At 43.1% G+C, this 23,481-nt stretch overlaps 1 protein-coding gene across 4 annotated transcripts; it reads left to right on the top strand.

Moving 5' to 3' along the window:
- The first annotated feature begins 81 nt into the window (after positions 1-81).
- On the top strand, positions 82-15,585 carry Gtf2a2 (general transcription factor IIA subunit 2). Of its 4 annotated transcripts, none has more exons than XM_003463491.5 (5): positions 83-240; positions 5,101-5,221; positions 6,232-6,336; positions 12,539-12,665; positions 15,286-15,585. In XM_003463491.5, the coding sequence occupies exons 2-5, from the start codon at positions 5,150-5,152 to the stop codon at positions 15,309-15,311; spliced, it is 330 nt and encodes a 109-aa protein (XP_003463539.1). In that variant the 5' UTR covers positions 83-240; positions 5,101-5,149; the 3' UTR covers positions 15,312-15,585. The 4 variants fall into 4 exon arrangements, with proteins under 4 accessions (XP_063099594.1, XP_003463539.1, XP_013000935.1 ...); XM_013145481.3 differs by having other exon boundaries at positions 121-249; XM_013145482.3 differs by lacking the exon at positions 83-240 and adding an exon at positions 693-716.
- Positions 15,586-23,481: the final 7,896 nt, after the last annotated feature.

The raw sequence follows: 23,481 nt of genomic DNA, 5'->3' as shown, positions 1-23,481 counted from the left end.
AAAAAAGCATTCTCCCTCGAAAGACCCAGCGTCCTCCCTGCCGTCCCGAGGTTTTAGTCCCATTGGTGCGCGAAGCTGGTGGGCGGGGCCTCTGGTGCCGGGTCACTTCCTGGTTCCTCAAGCACTTCCGGGTCGCGGTCCGCGTTCTGTGGTTTCCGCGGCGGCTGAGGAAGCGGTTGGCTAGGCGGCTTCTCCTTCGGGCCCCTGGTCCACGGCGGGAAGTGTCTCCCGCAGGGACTGGTGAGCGAGGTCGAGTGGGCAGGCGGGGTCTGGGGCCGCCTGGGAGGACTCGGGGCTGGGCCCTTCGCTGCAGGCCAGGGCGGGCGGGCGGGCGGGCGGGCGGCGAGGTGAGTCCGCCTTCCAGCTTCCCTCCCGCGGCCTCCTCCACAAAGGGAGGTTTCTGCGGGGCCGCCCGGGCCGAAGTCGGGCGGGAGGAGGGCGTTTGCCCGGCCCGGCCCGCGGATAAAGGCCGAACGCTGCGCGGGGATTCTCGGCCCCTGAGATGAAGGTGACGAGCCTCGCTGCCCGGGCGGTTCGCTCCTAACGGGCGTTTTTAGTAGTCAGCTGTCGGATGGGGCGTCGCAAGACCCTCGTTTCTGCGTAGTTTGCGGGCCCACTCCCTCTCCTTTACCGCTCCCCTCCTCCCACCTTAGACTTAGGTTTCCCTTCATTCCTCGAGTGAGCAGATGTTTTCTTCGACTCCCGTCGTGTTTCAGGTACTATTCTAGACGCCCCCTTTACTTCAGTAAGCAGAACAGAATCCATGAAGCCTATATTCTGTTGGAGAAAGCAGAAATTAGATGTGGAATAAGTACATTCTGTAATGTGTTAAAAGGCGGTGGTACCATCAAAAAGAGTGAGTGAGATAAAGGACTTGGAGGAAGTCGCAGAATGGAGTGGGAATTGGTATTTTAATTACGGTGGTCAGTTCAGTCCTAATCGAATAGATGCTGTTGGAGCAAAGATGGAGGATTTTTAGGAGAATTGACTAAGTACAGTATGGAGAAGTATATTCCAGGTGGAAAGAAGAAGCCTCCCCAGGGGCTTAGGAACACATCGGCAGAGTGGAGCCAAGGAAAGAGTTTTATGCTGATATGTCAGTTGAGAATTATAGGCAGTGATGTTTATTTAAAGCCACCAGGGTAAATGTTACCACTAAGGAGTAAGTGTAGATGTCAGCAAACAGTCAACAACTATCAGTTACGACATCAAACAGGAGCTCAGGGGAAAGAGAACCAACAAGCAGTATCACGAAGGGTGAACCAGCCTGAAAAATGAAGTGTCCCAGAAGCCAAGCAAAAACCCTTTCCCAAAGAGAGAGTGATTGGCCTTGTCAAGTGCTCTGGTCCAGTGAGGACTGAGGGTCAGGTTAGCAGTGCCACGATAATCTTCGCCATCTGTTTCCTTACAGTGCTAGACGCAGAAGAAGCCCACTCTGTGTCAGTTCGAGAAAAGAACAAGGAGTGGAAATCAGTGAGTGCAGACAACTCAACAAATTTTTACTGTGAATGAGGACAGAAGTAGAGTGGCCCTCAGACAGATGAGTTAGGGTTTTTCTCCAAGAGGAAAAGTAACCACTGCTTTGGTTGCTGGTGAGAATGAACAGGGAGAAGGAAAATTTGGTGATGAGGGAGAAAAGGAACAACTGAATTGTTAAAACAGGATCCCTGTTGCTGGATTTAGCAGTTCACACCTAGAATCTCAGCACTTGGGAGACTCAGGCAAGGAGGATGGCAAGCTTGAGGCCAGCCTGGGCTACATAGGGAGACTGTCTCAAAAAAAGAAAGAAAGGAAAAAAAAAACATGTTGGGCTGGGCATGGTGGTACACGCCTGTAATCCCATGATTCGGAAGCTGAGGCAGAGGGTCACTGAAAACTCAAGGCCAGCCTGAACTGCATAATGAAACCCTATCTCAAAAAGACAAAAAAAAAAAAAAAAAAAACCTGGTAGCACATACTTAACAATCCTAGCCTCTGGGAGGGTTAGACAAGAGGATCACAGGTTTGAGCACAGCTTGGACAAGTTAATGAAACCCATCTCAGAATGCAAAAGGTCTGGGGATGTAGCTCAACGCAGAGGCTCTGGATTCAGCTCTCAATACCTGCGGTGGGGTTGGGGATACAGTTTCCTCAAGGTACTGAAGGGAGAGAACACAAGTAGTAGAAGAGGATCTAGATTAAGGCATATGTGACCAAAATCATGGAAATAAGTTTATAAAGCTTATAGTTCGACTACAATGACAAACCAGACAAGGAGATAAGAATTTAAAGGTATAGATACATATTGGTAGGTAATTAGATGTGCTTGTAAGAGTTCAAAAGTTTCTGTTGCTCTAGTTTCCTCAGTAAAGTAGAAAACTGACCCACTTGGATATATTTGTAAGGTTCGATGTTTAGTACTTTGGCATACCACCAAGTTTTTTATTCATACAATAAATACTTTCTGATTACATACTACATACTGTTTTAGGTGGTAAATATATAATTGAACAAAAATACCTACCTTCCCAAGTGGACGTGTTCTAGTAGATGGAGACAAAACATATACGTATTTCACTTATGTCAGTTTCAGTTATTGGTATAAGTGAAAATAAAACAGTGAAGTTGGAAGGGAGGTTATTCTCACAGGTTGATCATGGGCCTTTCTGCTGAGGTCCTAATCAGGTGCTGGAGTGAGCTGTGTGGGAAGAATTTGCACAGCAAAAAATTGGCAGCACCAAGTCCCTCAAGCACAACCCTGCTTCTGTACCAAAAAGCAGCAGGGACCCGTGTGACTGGGAGTGAAGGGAGAAGGTGAGGGGAAGATGGTAAGGCAGGGAGGGTAGAGGAGGTGTGGATTCTATGAGCCTTACAAACTATCAGAAGGACTTTGGTTGGGTTTTTTGGTTTTGCTTATTTTTCACTCCGAGACAAGATGCTGCTTTTGATTGTTGTGAAAAAGCAAATGTAATTTGGCTTATGTTTTAAAGTCTTGATGTGCTGCTGTGGGGATGAAGATGTGGGTGGCATAGGCAAGAATAGAAACGAGACCACGTACTGAGCTGTCACAATTTTAGTGGCAGGTGATGGAGACATAAAGATAGTAGGGTTGTTAGAGTCTAGTTATATTTAAAAGAAATAGCTGAAAGGGTTCGTTGGGTGCTGGGTTAGAGAAAAAGTCTTTGAATTGTTTACTGGTCCAGTTGGTGTACTGCTTACTGGGATGGACAAGACAGAAGATAGCAAGGTTGGACGGGTAGAGTCAAGAATTTGGCTTTTAGCAAATTTAATTTGAGCCTCCTGCTTGATATTTCTATTCAGTCTCAAGGAGACAGTTTTATATATGGGTAGCAGGGGAGAAACCAGGACTAAAGATACAGATTTAGGAGCCATCAGCAGATAAACAATATTCAAAGCCGTAAGCCTGGATGAATCACCACGGGAGAAGTACGTAGAGGAGACCTAAGGGGATTCGGGGCAGTTCAGTAGGCAGAAGTCAGGATGCTGAGGAGGACCCGCAGCAGAAAGCGAGACATGCGGCATCTGTGAGATGAGAGGGAAGAACTGAAAGTGGTATCCCAGAAACCAAAGAAATGTCTCAGAAACACAAAAGTTGTCCATCGTATCAGGTGCTGACAGTGTAATGTGAACACCAATGGCCGACCGGGTTTTAACTAATAATTACAATATTCCTTGAATGTATATCCTCCTGTCTATGAGGGAGGTACGGTGGGGTCAGAGATCTCATGCGTGAGTAAAGCAGAAGGTAGATAAATCCTGGTCAAATCTGTACTACAGGAGCTTGCATCCCCTGTTGGTACTCTCATACTCAAGCCCATATGTCTGACCTTTTCTGCCTAAAATGGTTCAAGAGCTATGGCTTCCTTACTGCATTCTCTTTTGTCTGCCTAGAAAGATTTTTCTTTTTTGCACAATTAAAGTATAGCTCAATGAATCTGGAAGCTTTTCCAAGCCAACGCAGTCAGCAGACTTCTGTTGGCATGCAGTGTATGTTATTGCTATGTTTTACTGAAGTTAACCTTTTCCAAGTCTCTTACCCTCACCTAGAGTGTAAGCTTTTAGAATCATGAGACTATCTTTCTTCTTTCTTTCCTTGGAACGTATCTGCCACATCGTCATCCTCTTAGTGGTAAGAGAACAGGAAAATAAAGGGGTAAATACAAGCTGAAGAATGTCTGGATCATTGATGACATCGGTAAGAATGGATGGTACATAGAAAAAGTCTAGACTAAATCAGAAGGAAGTCTAGAAAGAAATAGTAAAGAAACCAGGCATTTGGCTCACACTAGCATCTCAGGAGGCTGAGATGAAAGAATCAGTTGAGGGGACTGGGGATTTAGCTCAGCGGCATCAGTGCCTGCCTTGCAAGCAGGCAGTCGTGAGTTCGATCCCTGGTACCGATAAAAACGAAAAAGACCAAAAAAAAAAAAAGAATCAGTTGAGATCCCATCTCAAAAAAATTCTTTAATTAAAAAAGGATGTGGTGTACACCTGTAACCCCAGCCATCTGAGAAGTAGACACAAAACTGTCTCTAAATTTTGAAAGGGCTGGGATGTAGCCTAGTGCACATGCCCTGCGTCCAGCCCCCAATGTTGCAAAAAAGGAAAGACAAAAATAATAGATTCTCTGTAGAGTGCCAGGTCTGGTGGCAAACACTTATAATCCTAGCACTTGGGAGGCTGAGGCAAAAGGATCTCTGCATGTTTGATGCCAGCCTGGGGCACATAATGAGACCCTGCCTCAAAAGACAGAAGAAAAAAACTCAAACAAAAAACCATCTATAAGATATTAAAATGATATCATTGCCTATGTCTAAATCACAGAAAAAGGCTAGAAAAATAATTTATTATTCCTTGAAATTCCAAAAGTATTATGTAGTAATTTGTTATTTGTTTTTTTGGTACCAGGGATTGAACTTATGACCTCACACTTGGCAGGCAGGTGCTTATGCCACTGAGCTAAATCCCCAGCCCCCTATATAGTAATTTGTGATTAAGACTTGTAATAGTTCTCTGTTAGAACATATACAGTAGGCTGTCTTACATACATAATGTATAGTGTTGGAGTGTGATCTAATAATTTCACATTAAATTTTTTAGGATATCAATGCAAGCCTGAAAAGAAAGAGTAATTCATTCCTCCTGAGCCATGGCATATCAGCTCTATAGAAATACCACTTTGGGAAACAGTCTTCAGGAAAGCCTCGATGAGCTTATTCAGGTGAGCGCTGCAGGCCGCACATGGCCACTCACACGGGGTGTGGTACACAGGCTGAGCGGTGGGGAGGTGCAAGGCCTGCTTGGTCTGCTGTCCTGGCTGAAATGAAATTCGAGGACAACAGCACTGCACAGCTAAATGAGCCAAACACTTTACAATTCTTACTAAAAGTTAAAATCGGTGACTTGCGTCTTATATGTAGAAGAAGGCATGTTCTGGTAGCTTTAGAAATAATTTTGCCCACACTGGCTAAGGTGGTGCACAAATATAATCCACGCACTCTGGCAGACTGGGAGATACACGTTCAAGCCCATCTTGACAGCCAGCGATTCAGCAGGACCCTGCCTCAGAGGGGAAAATTAAAAAGGGCTGGGATGCAGCTGAGGTCAGGCCCTGGGTTGTTTTGTTTTTTTTTGCTACCAAGGATCGAACTCACGACCTCGTACTTGCAAGGCAGGTGCTTATGCTGCTGATCTAAATCCCCAGCCCTGGCCCTGGATTCTGTTTTGAGTACCATACAATAATGGTAATAACTTAATGAAGCCCATTAAACCTTTTGAGACTTAAATTAGAATTTGAATTTATATTTCAGTTTTAGGAGAATTAATCTTTTGTTTAAATTGCCCGGTTGAGAATATATTAAATATTTCTGTTTGTTTTGATATTGATACATGGAATTAAGTAAGATTTAATTTTTTTCACATTTAGAAACAGCTTGATTTCCCCTATTTTATGGAACATCTCTTTTCAGACACTGAAAAAAAGACATAGATTTGTTCTGGCTTTTAAAATCACTATGTCTCCTTTTTTAAATAATCTTTTCATGTGGAGATAATTCAGAAAGTATTTTCAGACTTTGCTTCTTCATTGTCAGTTAAGGCAGTGGAGAATGAGGAGCTCTGGTTTACAGGCTTTAGATACCCTCAGTTAAGATTTAAGTAGTCATTTGTAAGTTTTATTTGTGTCCTTAATGTTCATGCCTAAGAGGATTTATGACCTTTATTTTTCCTCAGTCTCAACAGATCACCCCCCAACTTGCCCTCCAAGTTCTGCTTCAGTTTGATAAGGCTATAAACTCAGCACTGGCGCAGAGGGTCAGGAACAGAGTCAATTTCAGGGTAAGGATATTTTACTAAATCCAAAGCCTGCCTGCACCAGTAGTTCTTAAGCAGTGTTTTCTAGTGCCCTTACGTATTTATTGATTGTAAGAGGAAGAAATGGCTAATCAGAACTTGTTTTGTAATGACTAAATTATACTTTACTTTTAAATCAGCTGTGTGCTATGTTCATGCACTTAAAAGGGACTTAGAGAGTTATTTTGAGATTTTTATTGCATTGTTTCACACATGAGCTGTTTGGCTATCTTCCCAGAAGAATTAATGAGATTTCCAATCCCTGAAAACACTAACGACAGGATTGCAGTTAAGTAGTAGGGTAATCCCTGAGGTTCAGTTATGTTTTTAACTCTGGCTTTCACTCATTCCAGGGAAGTACAGTTATTTCTAGAAACTGTGGCCTTCCACCTACTTCTGGGTGACCTGGCTTTTAAAAACCTGAACTAACAGGCTGTTTCCATAACTTGGCCTCGTTTAAGTCACTTTCTCTTTGAAGAGTCATATAAAATTCTCTCTCTCAATTTTGTAGCAGTTTTGTATTAAGGATTTATTGAAAGATGGTAGAACAAAAACAGTTGTACCACAGTAACTTTATAGATAGTCCCATATTGTAGTGTGATTTGTTTATTATCATATTTAATGTTAATGCTTATGTTGTTATAAGGCATAACCCTAATGTGGGAATTGGAAGGTTAAACTCTGTGAAGATTAGTACATGAAAAGAGCTTATGGATTACCTTGCACTGAGAGACTCAGTGTTATGATTTGGAGAGGTTTTGTTGTGGACGTTACATATTCAATGAAAAAGTTATTTATTTAATAAACATTTCAAGGCTTGCATTGTCCTTCATACGGAAAATGCAGAATTGAAAAAGTAGGAAGGCTTCAAAGTCTATGAGTTTCTTGTAAATGATTTTTTTTTTTTTTTTGACTTTTTTCCTTTTTATCGGTACCGGGGATCGAACTCACGACCACCTGCTTGCACAGCAGGCACACCTATGCCGCTGAGCTAAATCCCCAGCCCCCAAGTCTATGAGTTTCATATGCCTAAAACTTCCCTGAAATGAAAGATGTCTCAGATCAGTAAGAGTCCACTGATCAAGACTGTTTTGAGAGTATAAAATGTGACTGGTGGATTCTTGATTTTTCTTTGCTTTTTATTTTTGTAGTGCTGGGGATCAAGTCCAGGACTTCATATAAGTTAGGCAAGCTGTCTGCACTACATTCCCAGCCTGATTCTTGAATAAATAATCTCTGACAAATTTCCTTGATATTTTATGTTATAGAAAGCTGCCCAGTTTGCCATTTGAACCCTGATCCCTTTTTTATGAGATAGATAGATAGAGAAGGACAGTTTGTGTGTAACTGAGCATGCAGGCTAGTGCTCTACCACTAAGCTACATCCGCTGGCCCCTCATCCTTTACTTCTGAATTGGTCCGTGTTAATACATAAACTTTTTTTTTTTTTTTTGGTCTTTGAGACAGGGTCTCGCTATCCAGCTCAGGCTGGCCTTGAGCTCACTTTGTAGCCTAGGCTGGTCTCGAATTCACAGAGATCCTCCTGCCTCAGCCTCCCGAGTGCAGGGATTACAGGGGTGAGCCATCACGCCCGACACAGATACATAAACTTTTGCCCATGTGCAAAATATGTTGGACCACTTCCCAGAGACAGTAGGCTTCTCAAGGCCCAAACAGTCTTCCATTGCATTCTCATGGGTTTCTAGTTTGCATCTCTTTGGCTAAAGTGACTGGTATTTTGACATTTGGCCTTTCTCTTCCATGTTTTGTCAGTTTGTTTATTTTCTGGACATTACAATTACCCAGACTTGATCAAGACTTTCTTTTCCATTCATTTTTCTTTACCCACTGCTACTGTCATTAAGGCTTTTGCCACCCTGTCCCCCTGAATTGATCAGTTTTGAGTCTAGAATATGTACAGTAGTATTCTCCTTAGCTTAATGTAGCATATAACAAAAATAAAATAATATATAGTTAACCAATTTTCAGAGCCACGTTGCTGGATATTTACAGACATTTCTCTTAGAGTAATTCTTGTGTGCCTATAAAAGATTAAGCACCCACTAAAGAAAATAGAGTAGTTTTATATAACATGTTAATTTTTTGTTTTAAATCCATGTATAAATTCTGTATAAGAGATTATTTAGCAGGTAGGATATTATAGGGAAAATGAGATGAATGAGAGATGAATTTGAAATTTGAATTTCAAATTTAATTTGAAATTCACCAGTAAAAACATCAAAATAAGTATATTAAGAACTTGAACTGGATTTATTTTTAAAGAGAAAATTTATATTGAACTAATATTAATAACAAGAATTTTAAAAATCCATTGTATGCTTTTGAGGGACTATAGGCCCACAGATAGAAGTATTTACTACTTATATATTATGATAGCTTCAAGTAATAAAGCATGCTTTAAAAGATTTAATAGTCAAGAAAAATAGCCTTTCTAATGACTAGCAATTTCTTTTTCCTGTATAATTTTTGATATTTTTACAATTAGCATATACTGTGTAACTTTTAAAATGTTACATTAGCCTTAAACAAAACAATGTTGCCTGGTTGTGGAAATTTTAATAAATAAATAGATAAGAGTCTGCCAAAAAATGTATACACGTTTCAGCAGTTCACCATACTAATAAATGTCTGAAAGCTAACGGCCACCATTTTGCATACCTCTTATAATTAGAGATCGAAGGTAATTTGTATTAATCTCATGAAGTTTCAGTACATTTAGTATTATTAAACTGTTTATACAAGCTTTTCTTTTCTTGATGTGTACACTGTTTTGACCGCTATGAGATACTTTGAAGATACAATTTGGCTACTTGACTAAGTGTTAAAATCAGTACTTGACAAAAGCTAACTATCTTACAGAAACAACTTTTTAAAATGTAATCATTGTTTCAGCCCATATATTATACTTGAGTTAGTAGAGTCTGCTTGTATTGAAGTAGAAAAAAGCAAGATACTTAGATATAACTAAACCTTATATAAAGGTTATTACTTATTGGCGATTCTAGTTTACAAAGTTATTCTAAAAAGATTAGATTTATGTCATTAATCGTTTTTTAAACGTTTAAAAAATCACCTTTAGGGGCTGGGGATTTAGCTCAGCGGTATAAGCGCCTGCTTTGCAAGAGCATGGTCATGAGTTCGATCCCCGGTACCAATTAAAAAAAATAAAATAAATGAAAAAATGACCTTTAATATCTCAAAAGTTATCTAGTGACTATACTCCCTTAATTATGTTACTCATACATTTATTTTAATGAGAATATAGGAGAAATTTAATTTATAACATAAAGTTAACCCTTTTTGACAGTAAAGTTTTGTAACATTTTGTTTTCTCGATTAAATCAAAGCATATGCTAAGGGCTGGGGATTTAGCTTAGCAGCGTAAGTGCCTGCCTGACACCCAAAAACTTATACTAACACTAAAAATTTCAGCATATGTAAGTTGATTTTTCAGATGGGTGTGGTTGCCCACACCCACAATCCCCTAGGAGGCTGAGGCAGGAGGCAAGTTTGAGTCCCATCTGGGCAATTTAGCAAGACCGTGTCTGAATAACTTTTTAAAAAAAGGTTTAGGGCCTGGGGATTTAGCTCAGAGGCATAAACACCTTGCCTTGCAAGCGGGTGGTCCTGAGTTCAATCCCTAGTACCAAAAAAAAAAAAAAAAAAATATGAGTAGAGTAGGGATGTAACTCAGAGATAAAGCACCCCTGCATTTGATCCCCAGTACTGGGGACAAAAGATGCTTCCCTCCAGGTGACTCCTGCAGTGCTCAGCTTCTCTTTGGAGGTGGATGTCACTCCCTTACCGGAACCTCAGGACCACGCTCTGTCAGGGGACTGGCCGTGGGTAACTTCCCAGGTGCAGGGCCATTGGGCCCAGGCACGCTCAGGTGCCAGATGTGAGAATTAAGTTGCCGGGGCTGGGGATTTAGCTCAGCGGCATAAGTGCCTGCCTTGCAAGCAGGCAGTCATGAGTTCGATCCCTGGTACCAGTAAAAAAGGAAAAAGAGAATTAAGTTGCCATTTGCCAGCTTTGCCTCGCAGAGGAGCAAAGGAGCTGATTGAATCTTTCTGATAGATTTGAAAAAGAGTTTTGGCTTTGGTCTTTGATGTAGGTTTGTTTTTGAGACAGGAACTGCCAGCCAACTGCCCACGCTGGCCTCAAGCACATGGCTCTCTGTCTTAGTCTCCCACATCTGCACTGGAGCTCCAGCATGCACCACTGTGCCCAGCTAGATCTAATTTTTAAATGTACGTTTCACATTTGTGTTTCTTTTCCACTCAATGTGTCGTCTGTAGTTCTTCCATGTGTTAATCTCTCACTACTACACTGAGACTACTCTTCCAAGTACATGTCACTAAATCTGGTGCACAAATACCCCTTTGTGTTTTGAAACTCAGGCCTCCTTGAAACCGCACTCTTACATTTTTCCCCATCCCTGGCCTCTTCTGCCAGGCCCCTGGGTAATCCCTTCTTGGCATTCTGAAGGGCTGTCTGTGACCTTTGTAAAGGCTGGCATCCTCCCTGGCCTGCACTCTAGTGTTGACTGGACATCCTCATTTACGTATTTGTCATGTCAATCACGAGCAGCCTGCAGGTGTAAGTGTCTGCAAAGCCAGCTTTTCTGTGAACCTGCTGTAGCTCCAGTCAGAAGTTTGGGGGTTACCATCCCATTTTATCCATAGTTGTCAAGTCCTGTCAGTTCTACCTTTTAAATTGCCCCTTTCTATTGCTCCTTTGCTGCTTCTACCTCTCTGATACAGCTGGTTAAGGGATATTCACTGCTGGTGACCCTGCCAAAGCTGTGTTCCCCTGCAGGCCACTCTTCATGTTATGCCTCTCCAAAACGTAAGCTGTGTGACTCACCAGCTTGAACTCCTGCATTGCTCACCCCACCCCTGTAAGGGTGAAACAGGCCCCCCACCGAGTTAGGATCGGCCAGAGCCTGCCAGCCTTCCCCAGGATCTCCTTCCCTTCATCCTAAAACATTGCTCTCTAGAAGGACGTGTCCTGTTCTGAGGGCTTCATCTACCATGTCACTGTCCTTTGATTGCTGTTTTTCAAGACTCAGCATCCACTTTTGAGAAAGGCTTTCTCTACTCTGTGTCCCATTGTTATCTAGTGACTCGGTCTCCCATAGTGCTGTTATATACTGCAGTCTCCCTGCTTAGTACCTCAGCCCAGCAGAGGCCACCCACAGTAATTACTTGTAATCATTCCTAGCGGTCACTGTATCTTCATTTTACCTTGAAGCACATTTAGATTGAATCCAGTTTCTGCTATTACAACTAGTGCTGTTTCCTGTATTAAAGATTTTCACCATTTAGTCTGGTTTCAGACTAAATTTCACATGCGAATGTAAGTATGTGTGTTTTCTTGTTTTGTTTTGTTTTGTTTTTGAGACCTCAGACTGGCTGTGTAGTCCAGGCTGGACTCACCGTGGTGACTCATTTGCCTTAGCCTCCTGAGTGCTGAGATTGCGGGTGTCCTGTGGCACCTGGCCTGTAACTCGGCTTTTGTTGTATTCTGTTTGTGTTGGTCCTTGTTCTTTACCACAGTCTTCACAGTTGCCTTTTTTTATTGGCACATGTTTGTAGTGGATAATGATTACATTCATCATGAGAGGCTGATACCTATACATGAGATTTCTTACAGTTTAATGTTCAAGTATATTTTAGTTTAAAAATTAAGTACTAGAAGAGAGCTGCACAGAAAAGAGTGTGGTAATGTTGGTGGTTAACACAATGGTGTATCTAAGACACAAGGTCAAAACTGATTTAACATTTCTAAAAAACTGCTGTTTTTGTACAAGGTTAGAGAATTAACATACACAATAATATAGTAACCTTATAAAAAATTTAGACGGACTTTCATACTTTAACCACATGAGGGCAGTAAAAGTACAAACTGTTTACATTCTGCTTTTCTTCATTCCAAGCAATGTGTAGGTTTGTTTGGTGCCAAAAAAAATCTAACTTAATTTTTCTAAATTTTTCTTGTGCTTATTTTTTTTAAAGAAAATAGAATTAAAATTAAAGAAAATCTTAAGCAAAGCTTAAGATGTGAAACAAAGCTTAAACATGTTGTTTTACCTAAGTTTTCTTGAATTGCTTTGAAGAGAAATACAGTGATGACTTTCATGACATATGCGTGTTTTGTTTTGAAGGGCTCTCTAAATACATACAGATTCTGCGATAACGTGTGGACTTTTGTACTGAACGATGTTGAATTCAGAGAGGTGACAGAACTTATTAAAGTGGATAAAGTGAAAATTGTGGCGTGCGATGGTAAAAGTAAGTGTTGGCCTAATCACTGTGAGAGCAAAGCCACTTGCCATCCTCTGGTGTCTTTAAAACATTGTCATCTTTCTGAAAAGCCCACAGAGGAAAATGGCCCCATGAGCAGGTGTCAGGTGCAGACCTGGCTTCTCTTCAGCTCCATTCCGATTTTCAGCTCAATCCTCTGACTGACTAGGTGCATGCATGTTTCAGACAACACATAGAGAAGGTGTTTACGCAGACTGAGTTTACCTGGAAAAGAAAATAAGCAGATTAATGTTTTCCTTTCCTGTTTTAGGGCTTCTCTGTTGCAATATATGTACACATTTTGTATTTTAAAAGTTAATTATTTTAAAGCTTATTTAAATTAAACCATAAGATCTTAGTGGTCATAATGATAACTATACATTCCTTTAATCTGTTACACCTTTTCCACAGCAGATCTAGGAACTTGTTTGGGTCCTGAAGTATTTCAAAAATCATAGATCTCTGCTTTCTGTTCCATGATTTTCTTTTTGGTTGATCATATTTTAAATATGTGCTTACTTTTACTTTGCAGTTGAAACCACTTGTTTTTAAGGCAGTGATTCCTGATATTAAGTAGAAAAGACTTGCTTTCTATGGAAGGAAGTTTTAAGAAGACAAAAAGAAATGTAGAAAATAATAACCCATTTGTTGGATAATAGGTTGGGGTTTTTTGTCTTCTGATTTTTGAATTTCAAAAGAAATACCTGTTATCAAAGAAATGTAGAAAATACAAAAACTTTACCAAAGAAAAACATCATCTGTAACATTACCAGGAAATAAAAGTTACTGCTTTTTTTTTTTTTTTTTGTCTTTTTTCTTTTTATCAGTACCAGGGATCGAACTCACAACTGCCTGCTTGCAAGGCAGGCACTTATGCCACTGAGCTAAATCCCCAGCCCCGAAGTTACTGCTTTTTAATAGCAAAGACTCATGAGTCTTTTTCCAGTAATGCATGTATGCATGGAGACAAATTTGTATTCTCTTTTTTCACACAAGTTAAATATGTTCTTAAACCTGATTTCTAATGACTGCATAAAATAACACCTTCACCTCTTTTTTAAGAACTAGTCTCTTCCAGATGTCAGAAAGTCTATGAAACTGGCTGCATGACATTGACTCATGTAGTGCTCAGAAGTCATCAGATATTTTAAGATCTCTTTTTGTATATTTGAGCCTTTTTCTTTGTTTCTTTTAATTCTTGTAGAATTGCCATTTCCTAGATGAGAAATTAATAGTATCTTTTTTTTTTTTTTCTGGTGTCGGGTTTGAAGTCGTGACCTTGCAACCTCTAGGCAAGTGCTTGAGCCGCTGAGCTAAATCCCCAGCCCAGAATAATAATACTTCTCCATCTGAAGTAATGTGTAATTTTTTTCTTGTAGTTTAATATGACATCTTCATAACCCTTAGGTTGCTAAGCTTTTACTGGGCTATGGAGTGGAGACATCATTTATAATTCCTGAATACCTGTCAGGACGAGATGACGTCTGCCCCCACTGCTGGGAACTTTTTCTGTAATGAACATGTTCAGTTCTGCATTACTCACTACTTACACATGGCTGTTGAGTACATAAAGTGTGACCAGGGCTACTGAAAACTTAATGTTTTAGTTTTATTAGCTAATCTGAATTAATTTAATGGCGAATAACCACATGTTGCAGCTGTCTCTGACAGCACAAGATATAAACTGGTAAAATGTGAGTTTTGGTCATTTGAACCTCAGCTAGGAAAGAAGGCATCTGAGCAAACGTAACACCAGGGAGTCCTTATATAAATAACTGTGCAGGGTGCTTGAAAGAGCTTGACCCGCGGCCCTTAGTGTGCTGCCTTTACTAAAGGTTGCAAGGTTATTTCCAAACTTCAGTGCTTGAGAAGTATTGAGTCTCCTTACCTACTTCAGTGGCATGTGGCGAGCTTCTCTCTCAGCGAAGTTCAGGAATTGAATACTTCAGAAATGCTTCGATTGAATTCTGCTTGCCTGTATCATTACACAAGGATACAGTATTGGAAATGTTTTCCAAAATTAAAATAAATAAATATTTTGGCATTGACAACTACAGATAAGTTTAAATAATGAAGAAAATCCCTCAGTGAGGGCAGATGGATAAGGTGCTGCTGCAAAGTAAGTTCATTTTTGGGGTTGGGGATTTAGCTCAGCAGCATAATGCCTGGCAACTGTGTGGTCGTGAGTTCAATCCCTGGTACCGATAAAAAAAGAAGAAAAAGACAAAAAAGTAAGTTCATTTTCTTCTCAGAGTTTGCGTTCTGAAATCCAGTAGAAGAAGCTGGTACAGAAGCTGAGAAGAGTGGCAGTAGCTAAATTTTGGTCAGTTTCTCACCAGGAAGATAGGAGAGGACCTGAAAACACTGGGTGTGAGGTTCATGTGAGGCAGACGTAGGGAGTGCAGGGTGGGCCCTCTCTACTCAGCGCTGACGGCCAGGAGCTGTCTCTGTCCCTGCCTGAAAGGAGGCTGTTATGTGACTGTCCCCTCACCAGCACGCCCCTCAGCCTTGCCTCCGCCGCCACTGCCACTTGTGTTTTATATTCTTAACTTAGTTTCGTTAAAAGTAAGTTGCTTCTTGAATTTACACTTTCTTTCCTGTTTCCTAGATACTGGCTCCAATACTACAGAATGAATTTACAAAGTGGCTTTTTTATGCCATCTGCAATTATTCATCGCTTTTGAAGAGAAGCATAGAAGAGACTTTTTATTTATTCTAGCATTGCAAAATGATTACACTGTGCTATACTCTCAGAATTCTTGCGGGAAAATGCTTATAACTCTACAATTTTACATTACCTTTATTATAAAGCATGAAGAAATGTAACTTTTTTTAACGACAGATCAAAGGTTGTAGCCCTCCTGAAAACATTCTTTAATAAATTCATATTAAAATTTAGTGTAAATAACTGACACAGCTGTTAAGCAGAACTATAAAGGTGTTAGATCAGCATTTTGAAAGTACCATATTCCTTACAAAGGAACTTAAAAAACCCGTTCATCTGAACAGAGTCATGTTAGAATAGGCATGGTGGTCCCCACCTGTCACACCAACGCTCTGGAAGCTGAGGCAGAGGATTGCAAGTGCACGTACCCTGGACTGTGTAACAGCTTAGCAAGACCCTGTCTCAAAAACTTTTTTTAAAAGGGCTACAGAAACAGCTAAGGGCAAAGGGCCTGAGTTCAATTCCCAGTGCTATAAAAATAGTCGTTAGTTTCATCAGTTATGTTATCTGATGAAAAACAGTTACCAAAGGCAACTTGTAAGAATTCTTCGTGTCAGTCAGAACTCAGGCCTTGCTGTGGAAGTTAAAACAGTGGCTGAGAGCGCAGTGCACTGCTAGTGAGATCACTAAGGCTCAAGGAAGTGCAGTGTAGGGTTGGCGCTATGGACTCCTGGTAACTGTAGCACAGCCCAGGGAAAGGAGGCGAGGGCTGGGGTTACAGCCTGTTTGGACACCTGGAGGTTTGTGAGTGGGTGGGGTTGGTGCACTTGCAGCGAACAGCAGTGAGCTGACCAAAGCGCCGGCCCCCTTACAGGCTTCCTGGTGGGGTCTGCAAATTGGAACAGGGCCCCCCTCCCGGGCCCATACCTCTGTTACCTCCTTAGCACTTGGTGTGGGCCTTGGCTCTGGCACCCTGGGGCACACTCCTGTGTCTTCTCCTCCCAGTCCTCACCCCCACTGCCAACCCTCACACAGTGTGCACAGGCAAGCTTGAGGAAGGGGCGGAAGCAGGGGTCCCTGTTTAGTTACGCGTTACGCTCCTTCCTGTGCTTTTCCCACACTTCCTGTCAGAGTCAGAATCCTCCCATCCTGCAGAATAAACCCAGTTCAGCTGAGTGCAGCCCATTTTGATCTCTTCCATCTTGGCCTCTCAAACGCGTATTTAAATACATGTAGAAACAAGAACAACACACAAAACCTGGGGAACAGTGATGCCTGTGTCTCCCAAGGGAAGAGTGGGGTGTCCTGGAAATCCGGCCTTGCCCGTGCCAGCTGCACCTCCATGTTGAATGGCTATATCGCAGTCAGCTTGTTGAGTGGCATTCTCCAAGTGAACAGTCCTTCATGAGCTGTTGCACACTTAGTTCTTGTTCTATGCCAGGCACGAGGACAGGAAAACGTGCGCAGCAATGGGGCCCAGACGCCTTTAAACACAGCTGTGTTCCAAAGGGATCTGTACCTACAGCTTTGCTCGGAAGCTCATGTTGTTGGAGACAATCCTTGTCACAGGACTGGTTTTTGCTTCTGGCTGATTAAACGTGGGTCAGCTGTGGTACTCAGGTACTGGACTATACAGGTAACTGCCATGAAATACCTTGGGTCAGAACCACATTTCTTCAGTCAGAACTGCTGCTGTAGCCACCATATACCCGTCTGCTTTTGGTTGGCTTGTTTGGGGTTTTAGAGACAAGGTCTGGCTATGTAGTTGAGGCTGGCCTTGAACTTGCAGCAATCTCCTGCCTCAGTGCTAGGATTATGACACCTCTGCTTCTGGGTGGGAATGCACAAGTCCAAGCCTAACTGTCCTGTCAGCTCTATTTGCATATACAAACCCTCCCATGACTAACCTGCAGTGTGTGTCTTCGTCTTCTCACGATGTACACCTTCCTGAAACTAGAGGAGAGCCATGCCAAGAACTTTGTTTCGAGCTCTCCCTAGCCACAGGCACCGGGATTTCAGCCTAGTTGCCTGTTACGTGCAAGAGGAGAACAATAGTCTACTGTGAGAACCATGAAAAAGCGGAGCTTTTGTGATAACAGCCAATATACAGCTTTGTGCTCTTTTGATACCCAAAAGAAGACAAAGAATAGCCTCTTCCTTGGGTTTAATTCAGATGACTAGCTTGTTCATCGTGACCTACTGCCAGCTGGTTTCAGGGGTGGGAGAAGTGAGTATTTCATTTCTTGGTAGATATCACAACATTGCCTTCAGGTTTGAGTGGATTACACATTGCTATGAATACTGAAGCCTGAGATTTTGGAGTGTGTGGTATTTACGATCTGAGGTACATGCATGCTGTGATTTACGACGAGTATGAGTTTGCTAGAGAAGGAATCTGCAGCACCTTTGGGAGATTTGGTTCAGTGGTGCCAGTCCATGGTAAGGGGAAGTGGAAACTGATTTTTGTAGAATGAGAGCAGATTGCAGGAGGCCTTGACAGCTGGGCAGGAAAATTCCTAGGGGCATCTTTAAAAGGGTGAGAAATGTGAAACAAAGCTAAAATGTACAAGAAAGATAGTAATCAGGAGGTAAAATTATTCTGGCTTAGGGGAGTAATGTGAATGAGAGCTCTAGATCAAGAAAATCTCTTTGGGAAATCAGTGCGTTAACAGGTTGGTCAGGAACATAGCTGTCCATGTTTGCCAGGACCTTCTGGCCAGGACATCACCTTGTGGCCACAGATAGAGGCTTATGGATGAGAACTGTCCCGGTTGGACGGAACTCAAACATGGATCTGTCTCCTCAGTAACACCCATAAGAAATGACAAGGATCTGCTTTTCTCAGACCAAGCATTCAATCAGGAAGAAAGTGAAGTAGAGCTCTCCAAAGCCTGGACTACACAGAAATAGTCTGTCTTCCATAGCACTGCTGAGTAGCTGAGCAGCTCAGCCCCCGCTGTACATATGTAGGAGTATCCTATGGACTAAGTGAAAATATGGGCAGCTAACACCGGTGTGGTTAATTTACCCAGTTAAGGCTTCATGTCAGAGAGATTTCATCTCAGACATTCTGTTTGGCTGATTTAAAACAATAAGGTGACAGGAAAGAAGTGTAATTCCAAGCAGGATAACCACAGTACCTCACCAGCTGATAAAAAATTTAAAAGCAGTTGGGGGATCTATAGGGAGGAATCCCACAGACTTAAAAACTACAGCTGGAAGCCTAAGTCTTTAATGCACTGCTGACCTCCTCATCAGTTAGCAGGCTCCTATTGAGAGAACTGTGTGACCTCTAGGACACTGCGGATGGCATTGGAAGACCGAAAACAGTGTGCTAGCTCCTCAAAAATCAGGGTGAGTGGATAGACAAGTGGTGGAGACACATGATGGTTTTTGAATAGTCCGGTCACAGGGGAGGGGTGCTGCACACTTCTACATCTGCCAGGAACCGAGGGGTCAGGTTCAGAGCAGTTAAAGTTGGGATGTGGCTGCTGGGTTGGGGAGGAGGAGTAGACAGTGGTTTAATGGGTGTAGACTCAGTTTTGCAAAATGCAGAGTTCAAAAATGAAGGGAAGGTTTATGTAGCCCTCAGTTTGTGGCAGTTTCAGTTCCTTATCAGCTGACCCCAAGGCAAATGGGGCAACCTTCAAGGTAGCTGGAACAACACAGCAGCAAGAGCAAAAGTGGGAGGAGCATGAGCCTCTCCTCCCTTATATTGTAAGCAGGCCGCCCACTGCACCCCAGGGCAGGTGCAGCACCCACACCGTCCAGGTGGCTCCTCTTGCTCAGGCTCAGGATGTTCACAAAGTGAGGCCCCAGCCGCCAGCTGAGCAGCTTGGTTAAACTTCTAGGCATCTCACATTGTCTGCATCAGCCATAATGGTATATTTTACAGTATCGTTAATCTTAAAAAGTACCCTGCTACCCCACATTTGTCTGCTCTACCCAAGCCCCATCGCTTCTTCCCTGTCCTGCCCTGCTCAGCAGCAACTGTCCCCCGAGCTGACACTTGAGCATCAGGACCGTGGAGCACAGAGAGACCCATCTGGCCCAAGAGCGGGTGTGAGAGGGGAGTTAAGTTAATCTCAAGACCAGCAAGGAGAGGAAGCCGACAAGTTAAGCCCCCTCGGGGCTGACTGTGGGTCACATGCAGGGCACGGTACCTGCCTGGCCCACGAAGTGCCCACATCGCCCTCTCCCTGTCGCTGCTGTGGACCATTGCTGAGACCTTGTGGCAAAACCAAACAGAAGATAAAAATACAGAAGACAAAGCGCTAAAAGATTTAATGGTCAAAACTATCTATTTGACTATCTGTTGATAGAACCAAGAAGGCTGGGGATTTATGCAATGTATCAACCGTATCAGTCATGATTCACCTAACCCATGTAATCGTGAGCCAGTAGAGGAAACGCAAAACCTGTGCAGTGTTCCATGAGTCAGAGAATCATTACTTAGCATGATAACTTGTGCTTAGAAATCATATTCATGTCCTGTCTTAATTTAAATACATACTGAGTAGTAAATGAAATAGTAGGGTAGAGTTTATTTTAGACTAGCTCAGTTGAGTTGAGGCTGGTGGAGGTTAGGGAAGCGTGGAGATAGCATCAGATTGGCCAGCGGTGGGTGCCTGGCAGTTTTGTGGTCCCATTCTCCCTACTTTTGTGTTCTAGGAAGATGTGCTTATTAAAGGTGGTTTTTGATACTTCCTGTAGTCCTCATGGCTCACTGATGAGGGCCAGGCTCCCTGGAGCAGAGGAACAATAGTTTCCAGCCACCTGGCTGCCTTCCAGGCTCCTCACCATCATCGACACCCCCTCCCTGCCTTAAGCCTAGCTGCTTCCGCCTTAGCAACAGGTGCCAAATTCAGTCCCTTAAATCTCACCTTCCACAGTACTACCAGGAACTTCAGCACATTCAGTATTTGGTGAACTCAGTTGTCACTGTTCTTGAACCTCTACGAGACTCCTGTGTGCCTCACTTCAAAGCACTCCCAAGCCTCACAGACGGGACCCTCTGCTGGCACCTCCAGCATTACGCTGTCCTCTCCCCCCTCCCCTCCCACCTTGCCCAGGCTGGATGGCGTGGCCACCTCACAATCAGTCCGTGCCACATAATGACCACTCCCCTCCCCTTCTCTCGTGCTTCCTGGAACAAGTGTCAGCCCTGGGTAGATCCTGCTCTGCCTACTCTGCCTGCACCCTGCAGCCGAAGGTGGGTGATCTCTTTATAAACTCACTTTCTCTCATGCCATTGGGCTGTGTGGGCTGCCGTGTCCCATTTTATTACCTTGGCCTGGGTACTCTTTAAATTTTCAACATGAAGCAATTATTTATACCTCTTTCTCCAAACCTCCAATATCTCCTCTCCCATCATCAATCGGTCTCATAAAATTATCCTGCTCTCTATCTCACTGAGAAACAAATTCACAGAAGTTCTTCAAAGCATATGCAAACCTACTCAACATCATTAGTCATCTGAGCAATGCAAATTAAAGCCTCAATCTGATAGCGCCATCAGCCCGCCACTCCTGTGGTTGTAATGACAGTAATATTAGCAAGGAGATGGGGCAAATGTGACTCCCACATAGTGCTAGTGGGAGTGTAAATTGGTAGATCATTTTGTAAAACTGTGACATTACTCACTACAGATGAACATATGTACACGTTACAAGCCAGCAATTTCACACCTACATACGCACAAAACAAAATCTATACGTATGTTCACTAAAAATACATGTTCAAGAAGATTCATAGGATTACAACTCCCAATAGAGAAAAGATACAATGTAAACATTCCACAGCCACATAGTAGCTAAACCACAGTATCTTCATACAATGGAATTCACAGCAACAGGAATCGCTGAGCTGTGGCTACGTGCTGCCTAAGTCAAAGGCAAGAGCAGAATGCTGTGCTCATGGAGCCGAAAAGAGCATGGAACTTCTGCCAGGTTCAGGAAGAAGCAGAACCATCGGTGATGTCCACAGTTAGGACCGCAGCCACCTGCAGCAGCTCGGGAAACAACAGAAAGGCTCGCACGCAGCACACTGGCTGCGGGTAAGGTTTCCTGACCCAGGCGCTGCCTGACGTCTAGAGCTGTGCATTTCAGGCGTTCGCACTTTCTGCCAGTATACTTCAGATAAGATGTTAATTAAGAAGAAAAAATACACATACACACACATCACATCACAGCCCATCCCCTCCCCGGCGTGCATCCTGTTACTCTGGGGAACCACCTCGGCTTCCAGTGAGGACAGAGCTTGCTTCTTGTGGACAGCACGATCTCCCCTTTCCCCGTTACTGGGAGATGGCCCTCATCTCATTCCCACGTCTGTGGCTCTGTGTAGCTATTTCCCACTGATCACCAAACACCACTTTTCTAGTTATGAAGTCAGCTTGCTCTTAGCCTTTGTTACTATTTATTTCTCCTTCTCTTTGCTTAAAGGAAAACTCTTCCAGGGATTTATCATTGCTCACTGAATGTGTCTTGTTCTGACCTTGCCCAATCATGGAAACTGACCTTGTCTGGGTCACACTGCCCTACGCGGCCCAGGGCCTCCTCTTTGTCCTTGGCTCCTCTGATGCTCAGCTGGTTTGGGGGCTACTGCCCACCCCCCCTGCCAGGAAGCACCCTCCTGGGGGCCAGTGCACCAAGGCTTCCCGCTGTCCTTTCTCCTCATTGCTGCTCCTTCCAGCTGTTGGACGGCTCCTCCCCGTTGCCCTGACCCCCGGCCACATGTTAGCTGATACCAGATTTCTTCAGGGGGCCCTTGCTGTGCTTACTAAATTTCGTCACATGTCCCCAAACAAGTTATCAACTGTCTTTTCTTCCTCTTTAGAAAAAAAAAATACCTGCCAAGTTGGGCTTGGTGATAGAGCCCTGCAAGGTCCTGGGTCTGATCCCCTGCCCCCAAAAAAGTCACTTAACCAAGAGAAGTACAACAAACAGAATGTGCAGTAAAAAGCGAGTTGTTAGAACAATGCTCAGTAATAGCCTATAATCAAAAATGAGGCAATTTAAACCGCAAGAGCTACTGCAAACAAAGCCGCTCAGTTCATGAGTGTGATTTTTCCTTTCCAGAGAAAAGTTAAAAGAAACAGATGAGACTCTGCGGAAGGCACCAGCAACACATATGTCAGCTCAACTGTGTAAACTTGATTCTCCCTGAATGTGTCAGTACTTAGAAAATTCCAGCAATTTGTTTGCATGTTGTTCTTTTATTTATCTAAAGATCATGAATTCTTTTTTATGAAGCTTTTACAGCCAGATGACTATGAGGCCGGAGGCTCAGGAAAGCCCAAGACAATCACACAGAGCAAGGCGGTGGGCACTGCTGGCCACCTCCCTGGCCAGACATGTCCACCTCAGGCCTCTCTCTGATGGGCCTGGGGGTAGAGTCGGCATCATGAAAGGGGGTTCCTAGTGTCCAGGACCATGGTCCATGGATAACACGTTCAAAGCAGGGAATCACGAACTTGTCAAGAGAAAACTGGCTAAGGCACACACAGAGGCTGCTGGGCTGCAGACGGATGACTGAAAAGGAATCTGCGGGACCAAAGGACAATCAGAAATGAGGAGACCCACGAGAGACTCATGATGTGTTCACTGGACCATCGCTCAATTTATACAAACGGACCTGTGCAGAAATCACCTTTCCAAGACACACTGCATGAGGAAGACGAGGCTGTGCCTGTCAATGATCTCTGGGGTTTCAGAAAGAAAACTGTTTCACTGAGTAACATTAGAGAGTTGGGGAGTTTGTGTAAATACATTTGTCTCCCACCAGGAAATGTATAACCTGCACCACCCCACCTGTTACCCTTCCAGTTGCACAATGAAATAAGGGAGCTTTGACTCAATGGGCCTGCATGTGGACTAGTAGACATCCCTGCTGGTCCTACTTTCTTTTCTCAGTATAATTAGCAACAGCATAGCCCTGTCCCCTTCTAAAGTGTGTTTCAGTTTTCTTGATAAATTATATCCTATGCAGTGCGTGGTGGCTCAAACCTGTAATCCCAGCACTCGGGAGGTGGAGGCGGGAGGATCGCTACGAGTTCCGTGCCAACCTGGGCTACAAAGTGAGTTCAAGGCCAGCCTGAGCTTCATAGAGAGACCCTATCTTGAAACAACAAAAACAAAC

Source organism: Cavia porcellus, unplaced genomic scaffold (assembly GCF_034190915.1).
Source record: "Cavia porcellus strain 051 isolate PalLab524CR breed Dunkin Hartley unplaced genomic scaffold, mCavPor4.1 scaffold_38, whole genome shotgun sequence".
NCBI classification, from domain to species: domain Eukaryota; kingdom Metazoa; phylum Chordata; class Mammalia; order Rodentia; family Caviidae; genus Cavia; species Cavia porcellus.
Note: the sequence above shows the minus strand (reverse complement) of the source record. Positions and strands in the feature narration are given on the sequence as shown.

What these genes read in the sequence shown, in the direction of transcription:
- Gtf2a2 (XM_003463491.5), top strand. Translation starts at nt 5,150, where the DNA reads ATGGCATATCAGCTCTATAGAAATACCACTTTGGGAAACAGTCTTCAG. An exon ending in GCCTCGATGAGCTTATTCAG is followed by an intron (nt 5,222 to 6,231) that starts GTGAGCGCTGCA and finishes ATTTTTCCTCAG; the next exon opens with TCTCAACAGATCACCCCCCA. An exon ending in GGAACAGAGTCAATTTCAGG is followed by an intron (nt 6,337 to 12,538) that starts GTAAGGATATTT and finishes TTTGTTTTGAAG; the next exon opens with GGCTCTCTAAATACATACAG.